The sequence below is a fragment of the Palaemon carinicauda genome, chromosome 1 (genome assembly GCF_036898095.1).
Source record: "Palaemon carinicauda isolate YSFRI2023 chromosome 1, ASM3689809v2, whole genome shotgun sequence".
NCBI classification, from domain to species: Eukaryota; Metazoa; Arthropoda; class Malacostraca; order Decapoda; family Palaemonidae; genus Palaemon; species Palaemon carinicauda.
The window spans coordinates 188,877,181-188,899,010 of record NC_090725.1 but is presented as its reverse complement, the minus strand read 5'-3'; the positions used below and the strand labels follow the sequence as shown (position 1 = coordinate 188,899,010).

General features: G+C 43.1%; 2 protein-coding genes across 5 annotated transcripts in view; one reads left to right on the top strand and one right to left on the bottom strand.

The window, feature by feature from the left end:
• mus304 (mutagen-sensitive 304) overlaps nucleotides 1-21,830 on the top strand; it is a 327,641-nt gene that overhangs the window by 284,291 nt on the left and 21,520 nt on the right. Inside the window, exons 8-9 of one of the 3 annotated variants that reach the window (XR_011046448.1) lie at nucleotides 5,710-5,765; nucleotides 20,130-20,210. The exons of the other annotated variants lie outside the window; for them this stretch is intronic. The gene's annotated coding sequence lies outside the window, so the exon portion shown is untranslated. Of the gene's footprint in view, nucleotides 1-5,709; nucleotides 5,766-20,129; nucleotides 20,211-21,830 lie in introns of those variants that run through there. 3 annotated transcript variants of the gene reach the window in all.
• Nucleotides 562-21,830, bottom strand: part of LOC137653269 (uncharacterized) — a 57,792-nt gene continuing 36,523 nt past the window's right edge. For both annotated transcript variants that reach the window (XM_068386643.1, XM_068386650.1), the window contains exon 2: nucleotides 562-4,735. In XM_068386643.1, the coding sequence (XP_068242744.1) occupies nucleotides 1,189-4,530 (3,342 nt within the window). In that variant the 5' untranslated portion in view covers nucleotides 4,531-4,735 and the 3' untranslated portion in view covers nucleotides 562-1,188. The remainder of the gene's footprint in view (nucleotides 4,736-21,830) is intronic.

Here is a 21,830-nt window from a genome sequence, read left to right as displayed (position 1 = left end):
TTTGTTATTTTCGCTCATTTGAAAACTAGCTTCTTTTCAAAATCCCACCTCAACCACCAATGCTGAAAGAAAAATCTCTGGGTTTTGCTAGGTAGGTGGTCATTACCTTCACTCACCTACATAACTAATCAATTACCATGTTAATAAGCCCTAATGACCTTATAATGAGCATTCGAGGAATAAAGTGCTGAACATGTTTGATTTTGTTCTTTTAGGATTCTATCAAGTTTCTGAATAATTTTTCTTATACCAGTTTGTTTCCTCATACACAATATTAATAAAAAGGTAACATATTTTCTGGGGTAGCATCCCCACTAAATTTTGCCACGATCCACCACAGACAGACATATGATTCAGTATGTTTTGCCAGCATTAATCATACATTTTATTGTACAGATATCAAGTAAAGAACAAATACTTGGAACTTGAAGTTAACAGGAACCTACTACACTGCTTAGCATATTAAAATCTGTATTATGTATTTACAATATTATTAATTAATTTTTATCATATATGTTTAAATATTTTGAGCTTATTGGTCAAATAAAATCATGGGCCTTGACTTAAAGTTTATTCACATAAATAAAAAATAAATTAGTAATAAATAATAAAAGTACGACTAGATCTTTACATGAGATTTAGATCATAAGTAGTAATACCCTTTTTGCATGTAGATATAGTTGTCATAATATCAGGAGAAAGTGTATCAAAATATAGCTAAGCCTGTGAGATTGGGATTTTCAGTAAAATATAATCAAAATGTTGATCATTATGCTAGGACATATCTGTAAACCAGAGAGATAAACAGGTACATTGTCTATTCATAGGTTTGTTTAGTGTAAATTAGAAGTCTGTCTGATAATTGAGTATGGACTGCCTTCGTTAGCACTGTAAGAAGAATACAGTTGCAGAACAATGATAATGCTAATATTTCAACAATAAAAGCATTGAAACACAAATGAGCAAGAGCTGTTCTAAAATACTTTTGAGATCATCTTACAGTTTTATATGACTTTATTATGAATACCCTATACTAAAGTAGGCGACTGTACATTTGCACAACACCAGGACTAGAAAGAATTGTAATACTGTAAATGCATAAGTACAATAACTCATTCAAAAAAAATTGTCTTCCACATAATCTGGCCAATAAAATTTTGGATGCTATCACACTTCACTTTTAAAAACTCAAGAAGGATCTTCTTTTATTAAACCTTGTTCAGCATCAAAGTTTGCATTCCCAATGACACTTTCAATGGATCCCAAGCCACTTTCCTCTTCCATAAATTCTTCTGGCTCACTCTTTATATCTATACTGGAGTATTCTGTATCACTGGAATTTTCATTTATTTCATCTTTGGAGGGGTTGTTGTCACTTGAGGCTGCTGCAACTGCAGCAGCTCTCATTTCTTTCTTATATTGTTCAACTTTTTCTGGATCTCGTATACACTCATGAGTTTGAACATAGACTTGTCTCTTGAATACTCTTCCACACCAATTGCATGGAAATCTCCTAGCACCTTGGGCATGGAAGGTCTTCAGATGATTTACAAGACTAATTCGTGTACAGAATTTCTTTGAACAGATATCACATTCATAATTTTTAATCCCTAAATGTGTGTCTATATGTCTTCTGAGGTGAGCTTTACGATAAAACCGACTGTTACAATGTTCACACTCATAACGCCTTTCTTCCTCCCCCCCATGCAATACAATATGTTTAGCTAAACATGATCGACTTCGGAAACTTCGACTACAGTGGTTGCATGAATATGGTTTTTCCCCAGTGTGAATTCTTTCATGCATTGTCATATTATATTTTTGTAAAAACTTTACCCCACAGAACCTGCAAGCGTACTGTTTTAGCCCGGTATGAATTTTTTCATGCTGCCGTAATCCTCCTGTTGTTTTAAAACTTAAAGAACACAGCTTGCACTTGTAAGGTCGTTCAGTTCTATGTGTTGCCATGTGAGCTGCTAGTGTGCCAGATTCCCCGAAACATCGACCACATATTTCACAGTGAAAAGGTTTTTCACCTGTATGTACACGGACATGTTTACGCATTGTGGATTTGTCTGAAAAAGCTTTAGTACAATACGTACATTTGTAAGGCTTTTTCCCCAGGTGAATGTTCATGTGGATTTGCAGTGAATACCTGGCTGTGAAGGAAGTGCCACATTCACCACAGGTATATGGTTTTTCTCCTGTATGAGTCCTCATATGATATTTTAGGTGCTCTTTACGTCGAAAAGTTTTTCCACATACCTCACAAGGTTCAGTTCGTATATCTTCGTGTATATCTCTGTGCTTTTTAAAGTTCCCTGGAAGACTGAATCTTTTTCCACAGACTTTACATTGATAAGGCTTTTCTCCTGTATGAGTCCTCATATGTCGCTTCATGCTTGTTTTATCACCAAAACTTTTTTGACAAAAATAACAAATAATAAGTCCATCTTGCTGATGATCTTCAAAATGTTTTGCTAATGCCTTGATATCAGCACACACTGTTTGACAATATGCACAGGTCAAACTTGGCATTGGTGTAGGATCACTACTGACTAATGCATGTGAGGAGTCTGTCTCAGAGTCTTCCTCCTCAATTACACCTTGCTTTTTTTCAGAGTTTTTATTTGCAACTGCATTCTTTTCAATATGACTTGTTCCTGTAACAGGTGTGCTAATGGCAGAAGTCTCAAATAATTCATGGGGTTGCTCAATATGGACACGATGTGGAGTGCCAAAAAAAATCTTTATCTTAAATGGACTTATTATGTTTACACTTGGCAATATTAGACTTGTAGCAGGAGATGGCACTATGGGAGCAGTAGCAGGCTCTTCTTCAGCTGGGGGTTGATCTCCTTCATCGATTTGAAGTGGACCAAGGGAACTATCAGAACTATAATCTTTATCCTCATCATCTTTTGATTCATGATCATTTGTATCATTTTCTTCTTTAACATTTACTTCTGTACCAGATTTTCTTTCCTCTTTGGTTTCATCTTTGGTCACTTTTGTGTCTTCTCTGAGAAGCCTTGCAAAAAGTCCTTTATTTGTGGATATTTCATCTGATGACATAGCTTTATCAACAAGCCAAGAATGGCTATTCCCACTTTTTTCATCATCTGTAAGCTTCATTATTTCTTGACTGAAGGCTTCAACTGACATATCATTTTCGTCAATGTTATCAACTGGTTCATCTTTGACATTTACATCACCAAATATATCCCGAATAGAAGGACAGTGATTTGTACAGACTTCAGCAAGACTACTAGATGTTTCTGTGTTTTTATTTGGATTTCCATCTTCAGTTGTTTCACTCTTTATTTTGTTATCTGAGAATTGATTTACACCAACTTTATATTTGCTTGACTGGTAGCTTACTTCTGATAAACATCTTTCAAGTATGTCTTCCCAACTTTTGCCTTCTTTATAAGTTGGTTCATTTACTAAACTCTGAATTTCAGGCTTAACATCAACTTCTGTTAGATTTAGAGTTTTGGAATTTTCATTTCTCTGTGATGTAGAATTCTTGCTGTTTAAATTTAAATTAAAAGTATTGTCATCAAGAACAATATATTCAACATCCCCAGAAAGAGTATTCATGATAGTGGGCAAAGACTCACATTCTTCACCTAATAATTCAGATTCAGGTTCTTCATTTCGTATTGTCATTAGACTCTTTCTGCTAGATTTTGATTTGTTGTCTAAAGTCGACAGGTTAGTTGAAGATTTACCACCTTTCCTTCTGGGATTTCTTTTCACTTTTTGATCAACGGTAATTTTCTTTAGCTGTCCTTTTGCCTTAGATTTCCCTGTCATGATTGCAAAAATATACTGGTTTCTGGGAGTGTCTGTGGTAGAATTGGATGAAATATCTGAATGATGGTATGATTCAGTAGAACACCTTTCACTACACCTATGATTAGTAGTTAGGTAAATATGGAGTCGTGGGGTTGAACAGCTACACTTTGTATCATGGAGCTGTAAAATTTTACACTTATAGTGAATAGCCTCAACTGTTAAATTATTAGGCAATGATACAATTTTCCTTTCATTTACATATCCCACATCTGGACCTGTTTCCAAATCAGAAAGGTTTGCTTTCTTCTTACCATGCAATAACTTGCCTTTCAGCAAACCTTTTAGTTGAAAGTGTTTAACTGATGATGTGCAGAAGTGTTTAAAACACTTTTTAGAAGCTTCACTAATTTTTTCAATTCTTATTATATCACTGTTAGAGGTATTCATCAAAGACCTCCCATCTTGTAGCTTTAGAGACTGCACTGTAATATTGTTTTGTTTGATGTCCTTAGACCTCTTCAAAACAGAAGTTGAACTCCTGATGTTGCACAGATCAGAAGAACTTTCTTTTGTACCTAATAATATTGCACCTGATGACTGCAAGGAAGGAATGGAAGAATTCACAAATTTTGAGGAAGTACTGGCTTGCCTTTTTTGTCTTTTCAGACGTTTCAAATGGAAGCCCCTTAATTTATGTAGATAGAAATTAGAAGACGACTTACTGGGCATACTGAGAATGGTCCATTCCAAGAATGATAATAGATGAGTATTCAAGTCATTGTGCAAGATTTAATAAAAAAAAACATTACTTTTACACTCATTCGCACAATATTACTATTGTGATGACTAGAACGGTAAAACCACAGAATTGCTTTTAGTTCAAGGCAACATTATCTACATGGCACTAGTTTCTCCATCATTGATGTCTTGTTATCTGAAAAGAAAAATTGTACTCGTTAGAAATATGAAAATACAATTGTTACAATAATTCATGAAGATTATACAATTCAAAACTGTTGGTTTAAGGTAGTTTGTTCACAACAGAGGGCAACCAAACCCTTTATGATTTCTGTCCTTTAGTGTCATGTGTGTACAGTATTCTATTCTATCTCACAATATAAATGATAAAAATCTTTTGAAAAATAACAAATTTCACAAAATCCTTAAAAAAATGTCTAAATGTGCTACGAAATACATTACAGTGATCTACGTATCCATTTCAGCTGCTTCAAACCAAGCTTTAGATATTTTAGACCAAATATAATTGAATAATTTTTCACTAGTTTCATGGGCGAATAACTGACATACTTGCAATTAGGGTATGGATTGTTTGCATTATATCTTTACTTTAATTCAACATATAAGATTTATTTTGAGATAATCGTTTTCAAATTTAGTAGAAATTAATGCTGAACGTGCAACATTCTCCCAACACAGAAATTAAGAATCACAGGTCAACACAGTGTTTATCTTTTCCTAACTTGAGCAAAAAAAAAAAAAAAGGATTAGTATCTCATCTAATTTATTACAATAGAAACCCATTACTTTTTACAAAGCCTGTTTTTTTTTTTTTTTTTTGGCATTACTCAAAGTGAAATCTCATACCCCTCAATCCCCCATCAGTGCATTTCATGCAGCGAGATGATGTTCATATTGGTGTGTAATCCGTAGAGGGCATTTAGTTTCCCATAATCAATGAAATATCATAGACTTACCTGTAGTCTAGGTTTCTGGGTACTCTAAAATACAGATTGACATTTCTAAATATTACTCCTTTACCTAATTAATCATTTATATAACAAAACTTATTTATTGTGGAACTATATTTTTTTAAATTAATTGAATCTTAACGGTTAATTAATTAATTGAATCTACCAAACTAACAAATTAAATTCACAATGTTATCAGATCACATCACCAGCAGCCACCATAGGCCCTAAAATTCAACAACTCTATAAAATAAGGTTAGTAAGTATAGATTTGGTATACAATTATGCTGCCTCTGAAATCCTTGTCAAAGAAAGATTTTTTTTTCTTTTTTTAAAGTGAGATGTAGCTGTACTTCCTATATCCTAAAACCATATTTTTCAAATCTTTCATTAGATTTGGATACAATTCTTTTTGAGTTTTCGTGACCACGCAGTAACATTGAAGGACATTACATTCTCGGAAAAAGGTTGCATTGTAATACCAATACCACAAAATGAAAATTAGGCAAATTACTTCTTGTGTCTGTAGATTCTTCTAAATAATATTGAATGTTTTTCAATATTAATCTTACCCGATGATCATGTAGCTGTCAACTCCGTTGCCCGACAGAAATCTACGGTCGGGATACGCCAACGATCGCTATACAGGTGGGGGTGTACTCACCAGCGCCATCTGTGGTCAGGTACTCAAGTACTTCTTGTCAACAAGACCTCAATTTTTCCTCTGTCGTGCCACCGGCAAGACCTACATGGATACGTTGTTGATTTTGGAGTCTTTTGTTCACGATTTGGTGAAGTATTTGCTCTGAAATTTAGCCTTCGCTGTACAGGAAGCTTTAGCCTTAGCTTAGCAAGCTTTTGGTATTAATTTGATTCATTGGTTAACGATCTTTGCTTTACTTTGGAATTCCCCCTTGACTACTTCTAAAATTCAAGATGTCTGACCATTCCCAAGTTCCTAAATACAGGCGATGTAGTGTTAGGACTTGTAATAGGCGTCTTCCGAAGGCCTCTGTTGATCCTCACACCGTATGTTCCAATTGTAGGGGAAAATCCTGTCAATTGGAAGATCGATGTGGGGAATGTGCTGGGCTTTCGGAATTCGATTTTAATGAATTCCTCAGATATACTCGTAGGTTAGAGAAGGAGAGAGATAGGAGGAGTTCTTCTCGCTCTGTGGATTTTTCCTCTCCCCATGCCCCTCAACCTTTTCCTTCCCCTGTGGTGGTGACTCCCGAACCTGCTACGAGTGCTCAGCCTGCAATGGCTGATATGTTGCGTGCCATTCAGGCTCTCGGTGATAAAGTGGAGTCGTTGGTTAGTGACCGCAATCAGCTCTTGGCAGATGTCAAGGAGCTGAAAGCGAAGAGTGCAGTGGGAAGTGTTAGTGCTAGTGCTGTGCATAGTGTCAGTGTCAGTGTTGCGCATGAGGATACATCTGTGCGTGCCAGTCGTCCTCCCAGTCCGGGACCTCTTGCAAGCTCCCAAGCCCAGGGGAGAAGCAATGTCGAAGGACCAAAGGGTTCGGCAGGCCTTGATCGGCGCACGGATGTATCCTCAGTGGTTGCGGACGCATCTGCTAAGGATCGTCCCTTCCACTCCCAGACGAATGAGCCCTTACATTCCTCGTCTGTGGAAGAGGTTTCCAGGAGGAAACGGTGGACCAGGGTCTCACGACCGCTCAAACGTAAGGTCCCTTCCGAGCTAGTCCAACGGCCCAGGTGTAGCCACTGGGTCAGTTCGGACTCGCCACAGTCATCTGATGACTGCACACCTCCCAAGAGAGGTAGAGTGGTCCCTCAACAGGCCTCTGCTCCGTCTGTTGTTGCTCCAACCACAGTAGACCCTAAGTGGTCCATGCTGCAGACTATGCAGTCTCAGCTTGCGGCTTTTATGCAGGAGTATCATGCAGAGAAGGTTAACACCCCTCCTCCTGTGAGAGCTCCTCCACCGTTGCGCAGTCCTCACTGCCAGACGCATGTTCTTGCTGCACCTTCTGCTTACATGCGTGAGCTGCCGCTTCGGGAGTTGCCGGGTTCCAGCACTATGCGGCATTCTCCTCAGCCCATGCAGCATGCTCTGCAGACCTTACAGCATGCTCCGCATACCATGCAGCATGAGCCGCATACCATGCAGCATGAGCCTCATACCATGCAGCATGAGCCTCATCCCATGCAGCATGAGCCGCATACCATGCAGCATGAGCCGCATACCATGCAGCATGAGCCGCATCCCATGCAGCATGAGCCGCATGCCATGCAGCATGAGCCGCATGCCTTACAGCATGCTCTGCATACCACACCGCATGCTCCTCAGCCCACCGCAGACCCTCCCACACACCGGCCCTCTGCTTTTGTTGTTGCCAGCTCACAGTCTGTCCAGCAGAGGCATGATGATGGATCCGCAGGTACGCATGCACCCGTTCTGCAGGATTCAGCCGTTCAGCTTGCTGCTCTGCCTTTGCCACTTACAACTCAACTGTCGGGTGAGGAGGTTTCGGAGGATGAAGCTGCTCATCTGGATGATCCTCACTCTGATGTTGAAGGACGCAAGTCTTCACCACCCTCCTTAGACTTCCGCAAAGTCCTTGCTTTGTTCAGAGAATTGTACCCTGAACACTTTGTATCTGCAACCCCTCGTTCTCCTCCCTCCGAGTTTGCTCTGGGCATGCAGTCTACTGCTCCTGCCTTCACTAAGCTTGTTCTCGCCAGATCATCAAGGAGAGCTTTGAGGGTTATGGGGGATTGGTTGCTTTCCAAGAGGCAACTGGGAAGGACCTCTTTTGTGTTTCCTCCTCCCAAGCTGGCTTCTAAGTCGAGCGTCTGGTATGCCACGGGAGAGGAACCTGGCTTGGGGGTTCCTGCCTCTGCCCAGGCCGACTTCTCAAGTCTGGTTGACTCTCCCCGCAGGTTGGCTATGAGACGTTCGAAGATCTGCTGGTCCTTTTCAGATCTTGATCATATGATGAAGGGAGTCTTTCGTGCCTTCGAGATATTCAACTTCCTCGATTGGTGTTTGGGAGCCTTAAGCAGGAAGACTTCCCCTTCTGACAAGGACTCGGCCATGCTGATCATGTCCAGCATGGACAAGGCAATACGGGATGGGTCTGGCGAGCTTGCGGCTTCTTATGTATCAGGGGTCCTCAAGAAGAGAGAACATCTGTGCTCCTTCTTATCTGCTGGTATCACCCCTTGCCAGAAGTCAGAGTTGCTGTTTGCTCCTCTCTCCAAGTGTCTGTTTCCGGAGGAGTTAATTAAGGGGATGGCTGCCTCTCTTATCCAGAAGGATACGCATGACCTCATGGCTTCTTCTGCACGCAAGGCTAAAACCTTACCTTCCGTGCCTAGACCCGTCCGCCCCTTAGCAGTTGATACACCTGCTTCTAGGTTCATCCCGCCCTTTCGTGGCAGAACCTCCAGCAGAGGAGGTACCCGTGCAGACAGTCACCGTGGCAAGTCCAAGAAGGGTTCCAAGTCCGCAAGAGGCAAGTTTTGACTTCCTTCCTCTCCAGACAGCTGTAGGAGCCAGACTCAAGACCTTCTGGCAAGCTTGGGAGAGCAGAGGTGCAGACGCTCAGTCTGTGAAGTGGCTGAAGGAGGGATACAGAATTCCGTTCTGCCTCAATCCCCCTCTAACTACATCTCCCATCAACCTCTCTCCCAACTACAAGGAGAAGGACAAGAGGCTAGCGTTGCAACAAGAGGTGTCGCTCTTGCTACAGAAGGAGGCAGTGGTCATAGTCCGGGACCATCAATCCCCGGGCTTTTACAACCGTCTCTTCCTGGTAGCCAAGAAGACAGGAGGTTGGAGACCGGTGCTGGACGTCAGTGCGCTCAATGCTTATGTCACCAAGCAGACGTTCACGATGGAGACGACGAAATCGGTCCTAGCAGCGGTCAGGCAGGAGGACTGGATGGTCTCGTTAGACCTGAAAGACGCATACTTTCACGTCCCCATCCATCCAGACTCCCAACCTTTCCTGAGATTCGTCTTTGGAAAGGTTGTGTACCAGTTCCAAGCCCTGTGCTTTGGCCTAAGCACGGCACCTCTTGTGTTTACGCGACTGATGAGGAATATTGCGAAATTCCTTCACTTGGCAGACATCAGAGCCTCCCTCTATTTAGACGACTGGCTTTTAAGAGCTCCCACAAGTCGTCGCTGTCTGGAGAATCTCAGATGGACTATGGATCTGACCAAGGAACTGGGCCTCCTGGTCAATTTAGAGAAGTCCCAGCTCGTCCCATCCCAGACCATTGTTTACCTGGGTATGGAGATTCAGAGTCGAGCTTTTCGGGCTTTTCCGTCAGCCCCAAGGATCAACCAAGCCCTAGAGTGCATCCTGAGCATGCTAAGAAGGAACCGATGCTCAGTAAGGCAGTGGATGAGTCTAACAGGGACACTTTCATCGCTGGCCCTGTTCATCGAGTTAGGGAGACTCCACCTCCGCCCCCTTCAGTATCATCTGGCTGCTCACTGGATCAAGGACATGACGCTAGAGACGGTATCAATTCCTGTTTCCAAAGAGATGAGGTCTACTCTAACGTGGTGGAAGAACAGCATTCTTCTCAAGGAAGGTCTTTCGTTGGCTGTTCAGACCCCCGACCACCGTCTCTTCTCGGACGCATCAGACTCGGGCTGGGGTGCGACATTGGACGGACAGGAATGCTCGGGAACATGGAATCAGGAGCAAAGGACACTTCACATCAATTGCAAGGAGTTGTTGGCGGTTCATCTGGCCTTAATGAACTTCAAGTCCCTCCAGCTAAACAAGGTGGTGGAGGTGAACTCCGACAACACCACAGCCTTGGCTTACATCTCCAAGCAGGGGGGGACTCATTCGAGGAAGTTGTTCGAGATCGCAAGGGACCTCCTCATTTGGTCAAAAGATCGAAGGCTCACGCTGGTAACGAGGTTCGTTCAGGGCGATATGAATGTCATGGCAGATCGCCTCAGCCGGAAGGGTCAGGTCATCCCCACAGAGTGGACCCTTCACAAGAATGTTTGCAGCAGACTTTGGTCCCTGTGGGGTCAGCCAACCATAGATCTGTTCGCTACCTCGATGACCAAGAGGCTCCCATTGTATTGTTCTCCGATTCCAGACCCGGCAGCAGTTCACGTGGATGCCTTTCTGCTGGATTGGTCCCATCTCGACCTGTATGCATTCCCACCGTTCAAGATTGTCAACAGGGTACTTCAGAAATTCGCCTCTCACAAAGGGACACGGCTGACGTTGGTTGCTCCCCTCTGGCCCGCGAGAGAATGGTTCACAGAGGTACTGCAATGGCTGGTCGACGTTCCCAGGACTCTCCCTCTAAGAGTGGACCTTCTGCGTCAACCTCACGTAAAGAAGGTACACCCAAGCCTCCACGCTCTTCGTCTGACTGCCTTCAGACTATCGAAAGACTCTCAAGAGCTAGAGGCTTTTCGAAGGAGGCAGCCAGAGCGATTGCCAGAGCAAGGAGGACATCCACTCTCAGAGTCTATCAATCTAAATGGGAAGTCTTCCGAAGCTGGTGCAAGGCCAATGCAGTTTCCTCAACCAGTACCACTGTAACCCAGATTGCTGACTTCCTGTTACATCTAAGGAACGTTAGATCCCTATCAGCTCCTACGATCAAGGGTTACAGAAGTATGTTGGCAGCGGTTTTCCGCCACAGAGGCTTAGATCTTTCCTCCAACAAAGATCTACAGCACATCCTTAGGTCTTTTGAGACCTCTAAGGAACGTCGGTTGTCCACTCCAGGCTGGAATCTAGACGTGGTCCTAAGGTTCCTGATGTCATCTAGATTTGAACCGCTCCAATCAGCCTCTTTCAAGGACCTCACATTAAAAACTCTTTTCCTCGTATGCCTAGCAACAGCTAAAAGAGTAAGTGAGATCCACGCCTTCAGCAGGAACATAGGTTTCACATCGGAAACGGCTACATGTTCCTTGCAGCTCGGTTTTTTGGCTAAAAACGAGCTTCCTTCACGTCCTTGGCCTAAATCGTTCGAGATCCCTAGCCTATCCAACTTGGTGGGTAACGAGCTGGAGAGAGTACTTTGCCCAGTCAGAGCTCTTAGGTACTATCTGAAAAGGTCAAAACCCTTACGAGGACAATCAGAAGCCTTATGGTGTGCTGTTAAGAAGCCTTCGCTACCAATGTCTAAGAACGCAGTTTCTTACTACATCAGGCTTCTGATTAGAGAAGCTCATTCTCATATGAAGGAAGAAGACCTTGCTTTGCTGAAGGTAAGGACACATGAAGTGAGAGCTGTGGCTACTTCAGTGGCCTTCAAACAGAACCGTTCTCTGCAGAGTGTTATGGATGCAACCTATTGGAGAAGCAAGTCAGTGTTCGCATCATTCTATCTCAAAGATGTCCAGTCTCTTTACGAGAACTGCTACACCCTGGGACCATTCGTAGCAGCGAGTGCAGTAGTAGGTGAGGGCTCAGCCACTACATTCCCATAATCCCATAACCTTTTTAACCTTTCTCTTGATTACTTTTATTGTTGTTTTTGGGTTGTACGGTCGGCTAAGAAGCCTTCCGCATCCTGGTTGATTTGGCGGGTGGTCAATTCTTTCTTGAGAAGCGCCTAGGTTAGAGGTTGTGATGAGGTCCTTTAGTATGGGTTGCAGCCCTTTATACTTCAGCACCTAAGAGTCGTTCAGCATCCTAAGAGGACCGCTACGCTCAGTAAGGAAGACGTACTTATTAAAGGCAGAGTAATGGTTCAAGTCGACTTCCTTACCAGGTACTTATTTATTTTATATTGTTATTTTGAATAACTAATAAAAATGAAATACGGGATACTTAGCTTCTTTGTTAACATGTATACTGGTCTCCACCCACCACCCTGGGTGTGAATCAGCTACATGATCATCGGGTAAGATTAATATTGAAAAATGTTATTTTCATTAGTAAAATGTTATTTTCATTAGTAAAATAAATTTTTGAATATACTTACCCGATAATCATGTAGCTGTCAACTCTGTTGCCGACAGAAATCTACGGTCGGGATACGCCAGCGATCGCTATACAGGTGGGGGTGAACACCACAGCGCCATCTGTGGTCAGGTACTCCAGTACTTCTTGTCAACACCACCTCAATTTTTTCCTCGGTCCACTGGTTCTCTATGGGGAGGAAGGGTGGGTCAATTAAATCATGATTATCGGGTAAGTATATTCAAAAATTTATTTTACTAATGAAAATAACATTTTTCAATATTAATCTTACCCGATAATCATGTAGCTGATTCACACCCAGGGTGGTGGGTGGAGACCAGCATATATGTTAACAAAGAAGCTAAGTATCCCGTATTTTATTTTATTAGTTATTCAAAAATAACATAAAATAAATAAGTACCTGGTAAGGAAGACGACTTGAACCATTACTCTGCCTTTATTAAGTACGTCTTCCTTACTGAGCGTAGCGGTCCTCTTAGGATGCTGAACGACTCTTAGGTGCTGAAGTATAAAGGGCTGCAACCCATACTAAAGGACCTCATCACAACCTTTAACCTCGGCGCTTCTCAAGAAAGAATTGACCACCCGCCAAATCAACAAGGATGTGGAAGGCTTCTTAGCCGACCGTACAACCCATAAAAAGTATTCAAGAGAAAGGTTAAAAAGGTTATGGGATTATGGGAATGTAGTGGCTGAGCCCCCGCCTACTACTGCATTCGTTGCTACGAATGGTCCCAGGGTGTAGCAGTTCTCGTAAAGAGACTGAACATCTTTGAGATAGAATGATGCGAACACTGACTTGCTTCTCCAATAGGTTGCATCCATAACACTCTGCAGAGAACGGTTCTGTTTGAGGGCCACTGAAGTAGCCACAGCTCTCACTTCATGTGTCCTTACCTTCAGCAAAGCAAGGTCTTCTTCCTTCAGATGAGAATGTGCTTCCCTAATCAGGAGCCTGAATAGGTAAGAAACTGAGTTCTTAGACCTTGGAAGAGAAGGCTTCTTGATAGCACACCATAAGGCTTCTGATTGTCCTCGTAAAGGTTATGACCTTTTTAGATAGTACCTAAGAGCTCTAACTGGGCAAAGTACTCTCTCCAGTTCGTCCCCCACCAAGTTGGACAGGCTTGGGATCTCGAACGACTTAGGCCAAGGACGTGAAGGAAGCTCGTTTTAGCAAAAAACCGAGCTGCAAGGAACATGTAGCCGTTTCAGATGTGAAAACTATGTTCCTGCTGAAGGCGTGGATCTCACTTACTCTTTTAGCTGTTGTCAAGCACACGAGGAAAAGAGTTTTCAATGTGAGGTCCTTAAAAGAGGCTGATTGGAGAGGTTCAAATCTTGATGACATAAGGAACCTTAGGACCACGTCTAGATTCCAGCCTGGAGTGGACAACCGACGTTCCTTTGAGGTCTTAAAAGACCTAAGGAGGTCCTGTAGATCTTTGTTGGTGGAAAGATCCAAGCCTCTGTGGCGGAAAACCGCTGCCAACATACTTCTGTAACCCTTAATCGTAGGAGCTGAAAGGGATCTTACGTTCCTTAGATGTAACAGGAAGTCAGCAATCTGGGTTACAGTGGTACTGGATGAGGAAACTGCATTGGCCTTGTACCAGCTTCGGAAGACTTCCCCTTTAGACTGATAGACTCTGAGAGTGGATGTCCTCCTTGCTCTGGCAATCGCTCTGGCTGCCTCCTTCGAAAAGCCCCTAGCTCTTGAGAGTCTTTCGAAAGACTGAAGGCAGTCAGACGAAGAGCGTGGAGGTTTGGATGTACCTTCTTTACGTGAGGTAGACGTAGAAGGTCCACTCCTAGAGGAAGAGTCCTGGGAATGTCGACCAGCCATTGCAGTACCTCTATGAACCATTCTCTCGCGGGCCAGAGCGGAGCCAACCAACGTCAGCCGTGTCCCTTTGCGAGAGGCGAACTTCTGAAGTACCCTGTTGACAATCTTGAACGGCGGGAATGCATACAGGTCGAGATGGGACCAATCCAGCAGAAAAGCATCCACGTGAACTGCTGCTGGGTCTGGAATCGGAGAACAATACAACGGGAGCCTCTAGGTTATCGAGGTAGCGAACAGATCTATGGTTGGCTGACCCCACAGGGCCCAAAGTCTGCTGCAAACATTCTTGTGAAGGGTCCACTCTGTGGGGATGACCTGACCCTTCCGGCTAAGGCGATCTGCCATGACATTCATATCGCCCTGAATGAACCTCGTTACCAGCGTGAGCTTTCGATCTTTTAACCAGATGAGGAGGTCCCTTGCGATCTAGAACAACTTCCACGAATGAGTCCCTCCCTGCTTGGAGATGTAAGCCAAGGCTGTGGTGTTGTCAGAGTCCACCTCCACCACCTTGTTAAGCTGGAGGGACTTGAAGTTTATCAAGGCCAGATGAACCGCCAACAGCTCCTTGCAAAAGATGTGAAGTGTCCTTAGCTCCTGATTCCATGTTCCCGAGCATTCCTGTCCGTCCAAAGTCGCACCCCAGCCCGTGTCTGATGCGTCAGAGAAGAGACGGCGGTCGGGTTTCTGAACAGCCAAAGGTAGACTTCCTTGAGAAGAAAGCTGTTCTTTCACCACGTGAGAGTAGACCTCCTCTCTTCGGAAACAGGAACTGAGATCGTCTCTAGCGTCATGTCCTTATCCAGTGAGCCGCTAGATGATACTGAAGGGGGCGGAGGTGGGGTCTCCCTAACTCGATGAACAGGGCCAGCGATGAAAGTGTCCCTGTTAGACTCATCCACTACCTGACTGAGCATCGGTTCCTTCTCAGCATGCTCTGGATGCAAACTAGGGCTTAGTAGATCTTTGGGGCCGACGGAAAAGCCCGAAAAGCTCGACTCTGAAGATCCATACCCAGGTAGACAATGGTCTGGGATGGGACGAGCTGGGACTCCTCAAAATTGAACAGGAGGCCCAGTTCCTTGGTCAGATCCATAGTCCATCTGAGCATCTCCAGACAGCGACGACTTGTGGGAGCTCTTAAAAGCTAGTCGTCTGACGGAGCCGGACACAAGATCATGGTACTGCTGCACAGTCTGTGAACTGTCAACCATGGGGAAGCGAGGAAGTACAGTGACAACCCGAAGCTGTCTAGACTGTCTGGGTCGTACAGACAACTCCTTATCGGGTTGCTGAGGTTGCCGCACTGCGTCACAACAAGTCACTTCTGCTGGTTGTTGAACGTCTTCCCAGTGACACACTGACTCCGTAAACAAAAAATCCTCTAACAAGGACTAAGCTTGGACTGCATGTCTTGCAACACAGCTCAAGGTCTATGGGAGCAGGTGTGGTAACAGACGGGGTTAGCGACTGAAGTGGAACCATACCTTCCCTGGAAGCATGTTATGCTTAAATAAAAGTCCATAGGAGGCTACGTAGCTAAAGGCTCCTCTCCAAATGACAGAGTCCTCAAGGGAATATCAGAAGGAGGGAGAATAGCACTTTCTCATCTACAGGAACCATATCCGAGAAAAGTTAAGTTCTCTCAGTGAGGGTTTCACTGGTGCAAAAGCAGCAGACTAGAAGGCAACGTTATGAAACTGCTTGACAGTCTAGTGAGTTGGCAACAACCAAAGATGTGTGACTGAGAAGCATGCGGTAAGGTATGCAGAGCATGCTGTATGCAGAGCATGCTGTATGTAGAGCATGCTGTAAGGTAAGCAGAGCATGTTGCATGGCGTGCGGCTTATGCTGCATGGGATGAGGCTCATGCTGCATGGGATGAGGCTCATGCTGCATGGTATGAGGCTCATGCTGCATGGGATGAGGCTCAAGCTGCAAGGGAAGAGGCTTATGCCGCATGCGTTGAGGAGGATGCCGCATAGTATGAGGCTCCTGCCTCATGGGTTGAGGCGGTTGCCGCATAGCATGAGGCTCCTACCTCATGGTTTGAGGAGGATGCCGCATAGCATGAGGCTCCTCATAGCATGAGACTCCTGCCTCATGGGTTGAGGAGGATGCCGCATAGCATGAGGCTCCTGCCTCATGGGTTGAGGAGGATGCCGCATAGCATGAGGCTGCCTCATGGGTAGAGGAGGATGTCGCATAGCATGAGGCTCCTGCCTCATGGGTTGAGGAGGATGCCGCATAGCATGAGGCTCCTGCCTCATGGTTTGAGGAGGATGCCGCATAGCATGAGGCTCCTGTGAGGTTCCTGCCTCAAGAGTTGCGTCTGCCTCAAGGGTTGAGGAGGTAGCTGCGCAGAGAGAGGCTCATGCTGTGAAGAATGCGGTTGCTGCATGCATTGAGGCGGCTGCCTCATAGCATGAGGTTCCTCAAGAGTTGAGGCTCTTGCCTCAAGAGTTGAGGTTCTTGCCTCAAGAGTGGAGGTGGCTGCCGCAAGAGTTGAGGTTGCTGCCTCAAGGATGGTGGAGGTTGCCGCAACGCAAGAGGTTGCTGCATAGCGCTGGTATCTGGCAACTCCCAATGCGGCAGCTCACGCGTGGAGGTAGGTTGAGGAACCTCAACATCATACGTCTGGCAGGGTGGACTGCGCAGAGGTGGAGTTGAGGTTGCTGCCTCGAGGATGGTGGAGGTTGTCGCACCGCAAGAGGTTGCTGCCTCGAGGATGGAGGAGGTAGTCGCAACGCATGAGGCTCCTACCTCAAGGGTAGAGGAGGTTGCTGCAAAGCATAAGGCTCCTGCCTCAAGTGTTGAGGAGGTTGCCGCGTGGCAAGAGGCTCCTGCCTCAAGGAAAGTGGAGGTTGCTGCACAGAGCTGGTATCTGGCAACTCCCAATGCGGCAGCTCACGCATGGAGGTAGCTTGAGGAACCTCAACATCATACGTCTGGCAGGCTGGACTGCGTAGAGGTGGAGGAGCGCTCGCAGGAGGAGGTGTGTTAACCTTCTCTGCCTGAAACTCCTGCATCAACACCGCAAGCTGAGACTGCATTGTCTGCAGCATAGACCACTAGAGTTTAAGAAAGACAACAACAAACGGAGCTACTGTCCGTTGAGACTGAGGGTCTAAAACAGCTGGTGCGGCAACAGACGGAGCTACTGCCTGTTGCGATACCACCTTGCCTCTCTGGGAGGTGTGCAGTTGTCGTACTGCAGCAAGTCCGAACTGACCCAGTGCTAATGGCATCACCTAGGAGTTGGACTTGCGCGGAAGGGACCGACTTGCACTTTAAAAGCTGCAAGATTTGGTCCATGGTTTCTGCGAGAAACCTCTTCCGCAGACGAGGAATAAAAGGGCTCTCTCGTCTTTGTGTGGGTGGGGTGATCACGTCGGCAACGTGTGTAGCTACACCCGAAACCACGGAGGGAAACGTCTGTTCGTCGATCAAGGCCTGCTGAACCCATAAGTCCTTCGACATTACTTCTCCCCTGGGCTTGGGAGCTTGTAAGAGGTCCCAGACTAGGCGAACAACTGGCACGAACAGACGAACCCTCGAACGCAACACTGTAACACTTTGCGCTTATCACTTTATCACTTTTGATTTTCTGTTTGCACTTATTTCACTGAACTCGAAACTTTAAGTGGTTTGTACCTGAAACACGCAATTCTATCCTTCCTTAAAAGTTAGTAATTGCGAAAACAGAATTACAATGTAACAGAAAAATATAATGAAAGATAAATAATTCAGTGGCTGGAAAGAGACTAAACACTAGATCAAATAAACTACGTTTAAAATCTCTCACCGCATAAAGCTTGAGAACAAGAATAAAACTCTAGAAACGTTTACCTTCTTCCCCTAAAGAGACTAGGGAGAAGAGCAAAAACGATAACAACGTTACTCGCTTGAACGAAACGTTTATCCTCCTCTCTCTCCCTCCGTCTCTATCTCTCTCTCTCTCTCTCTTGACTTAGAACCTGAGAGATGAGCCCAATCATATATATCGTTAAAACATATTATTGTTAAAGGAAAAAAACTGAAAGATTTCCCAAATAAAAAGTTCCTTTATTAGAATTAAAACCATTAAGCTAAGAAAGAATGAACAAAACGCTAGAATCGGTTTACTCTTACTGCAACGTGACACCGTGAAAATTCTCTCTCTATCGTAACGATAGAGCGCAAGTTGAATGTTCTGAACGTCAACAACTGCAGAGACAAAACAAAACGTTAGTTCAACTTTGAAAACAGTACGAGACTATCAAAGAAATTCTTTCAAAAACATTAAAATAGCATAATATGTTAACAGGTAAAAACGAAATGACGGGCTCAATGTTAATTAACTTCGGTACCAAGAAAAGACCGCCTACTATTAGGAAAGGTCGAATATAAACAAATATAAAAATTAATTTTAATAAGTTTATAATAAAAGGAAGTTAATCGAAGAGGCCTATAAAAGGCGGAGAGATATAAAATAAATCTATAACTTTTGTTAAGCAAAATTAAGAAAGAGAGTCTATACTCTCTTAGACACCAACACTTCCGTCTAAGGGAAGGGTCGGCCATTTAAAAGTGAAAGAGAGTTCATACTCTCTTCGTCACCATAATTAATCAAATTAATTCCAAAAGCTAGCTAAGCTAATGATAAAACTTCCTGAATAGCGAAAGCTAAACTCTAGAGCAAATACATCACCAAATCGTGAGCAAAAACTCCAGAATCAACAGCGTATCCATGTAGGTCTAGCCGGAGGCACGACAGAGGAAAAATTGAGGTGGTGTTGACAAGAAGTACTGGAGTACCTGACCACAGATGGCGCTGTGGTGTTCACCCCCACCTGTATAGCGATCGCTGGCGTATCCCGACCGTAGATTTCTGTCGGCAACAGAGTTGACAGCTACATGATTATCGGGTAAGATTAATATTGAAAAATAAATTTTTGAATATACTTACCCGATGATCATGATTTAAAGGACCCGCCCTTCCTCACCATAGAGAACCAGTGGACCGAGGAGAAAATTGAGGTCTTGTTGACAAGAAGTACTTGAGTACCTGACCACAGATGGCGCTGGTGAGTACACCCCCACCTGTATAGCGATCGCTGGCGTATCCCGACCGTAGATTTCTGTCGGGCAACGGAGTTGACAGCTACATGATCATCGGGTAAGTATATTCAAAAATTTATTTTACTAATGAAAATAACATTTTACCAGTCAAGGAAAACTATCTCCTGAACTAACAAACATCCTGTTGTAAAGAAAGAATAAGAAAAAAGGTGGTGAACCTTTAGTCTTAAATTCATTTTAACTCCAAAATAAGATAATAGATGAAATCCTCTTATGATTACCAAAGCCTACTTTAAGAGATATTGCTTGAAGTTCACTATTTCAATTTTGGATGTCAAGATAAACTGAGATAAATATTTTCCGGGAAAATCTTAGGCAGAAACTTTTTCAAAGGTTCAAAACTTTAACCCTTTAAATACTGTAACACAAACTCTAAATAAGATAAAATAAAAAAAAAAACTGACAACAGGAGGTCTTACAACATTAAAGGCTTAAGGCCCCCTACTACAATTCCTGATATGGACAAATTTAATATTTTATGCTCAGGCACAGAAATCAGTAGATATTTATACCCTCAAGGTCCCTTTCATACCAGCCTACACATTTATCAAGGACTTTCATTGTCTTTTTTTTATTGAATCTGAATCAGCTTTGTTTAATGAAAAGAATGAATTTTGCTTTGATATGCTTAGCTATGGTAGATATACATGTATTGAGTGGCATTTAACAAATGAATTAATATATGCTTATTCTTCCCTAACAGGTTTAAAATATATATACCAGGATGTTCATATATGCAGGCTAGATTCCTTCTCATGATACATTAATATATTTAATTTTTGACTATGAAAATAAAAAACAAAAGAATGTATCTGCATCTTCTTTATCCTCAGAATTACGAATAAAGATTTCCAGAGCCTTTCTGTTTTCCTTAAAATAGAAATCTTGTTAGTGGAATTTCCAAAGAACAACCAGGTAATCTCGAAGAAGTTTCCCTCTTGTTCCTACAGAAATGCAAACTTTGAATCCTTATAGTCGAAGTCGACAATTTCTCTGCAGGGGGCAGGAAGCCCTAAGTTAGTTCCAAACTTAATGGATATGACAAATAACGGTAAGGTCATACAGTATATATAAAGGTGTAGGAGACCATATAAGGAACTCATTCAAAGTAAAGGCACTTATACAAACCCACAGATATAATACTTTCAAGTTAATTCTCTGGTAAGCTTCCATCAGGACGACATGGCTGAGCCCAAAAAACGGATTTTGAGCAAAGCGAAAAATCTATTTTTGGGTGAGATAGCCATGTCGTCCTGATGGATCCACCCTTCTTTCAAAAAGAAAAAACAAACAACCATGTAATGGAAAGACCCCACCCGAAACTACTCTTATCTGGGGCTATTCCTGCTTAAATGCAACAAGGAATAACGGGCCGTAGTAGTAAAGGGAGGGGGTCCACCGGGTACCTTGATAATGGCTCCCCTTCATTCGCCACTCTTCCCCCTCAAAGAGTAAAATCTATTCGGGGTGAAGATTGCTATGTGTCGTATCAAAAATACGTCCCCTGATATTATGCGATATCCTTAAAGATATATTAGGGATACTCGCGCCAGGAGTTAGGATTCCGGAGACCTATGGTTAATTCTCTGGGAGTATCACTGTAGCAAAATATCCTTCAGAAAGCTACCTAAAGGAACCTTCCATCAGAACGACATGGCTATCTCACCCAAAAATAGATTTCTCGCTTTGCTCAAAATCCGTTATATATATATATATATATATATATATATATATATATATATATATATATATCCATATATATATATATATATATATGTGTGTGTGTGTGTGTGTGTGTGTGTGTGTGAAGGAGGAAGATCCAGACACAAAGGGAATTATACATACAAGTAGCCCACTTCACCCAACTGTCATGAACCAACCTTGTGGGGGGGGGGTAGGATATATCTCCACTTCAAACATTTTCATATATACGGAAACAACCCATGTAATAGTGAAAATACAACAAGGGGATTATAAAAATATGTGGATTATTCACTTTTCCATTAATGTCTCTTCAATTATTTATAGTAATAAGATACCAAACTATGTCATTTAAAGGCTTTGGGAACAAAAATTCATTCCACAACCCCGCCTATCCCAACTGAGGTTAGAACTTCTCAACAAAAATTGCGTATTTATAAATATAAAACATCATTCACCTATAATGCCCAAGCTTACTACAGACAGGCCACCTAATTAATAACCATGTTGTGACTTATACAGTAAATGGAGCAAAACATTCTTTGTCAAGAAAGCTTGGAGCAAGAGACCGTATCGAAACCAATTGCATAAACAATAAAAAACAGAGAGCGAGCTTCAACAGTAAAATGATACCTCTATTACATTAACAATATTACTAAAAATAGCGGATAACTAAACCAGAACTTGGTTGATGTTATTTAAC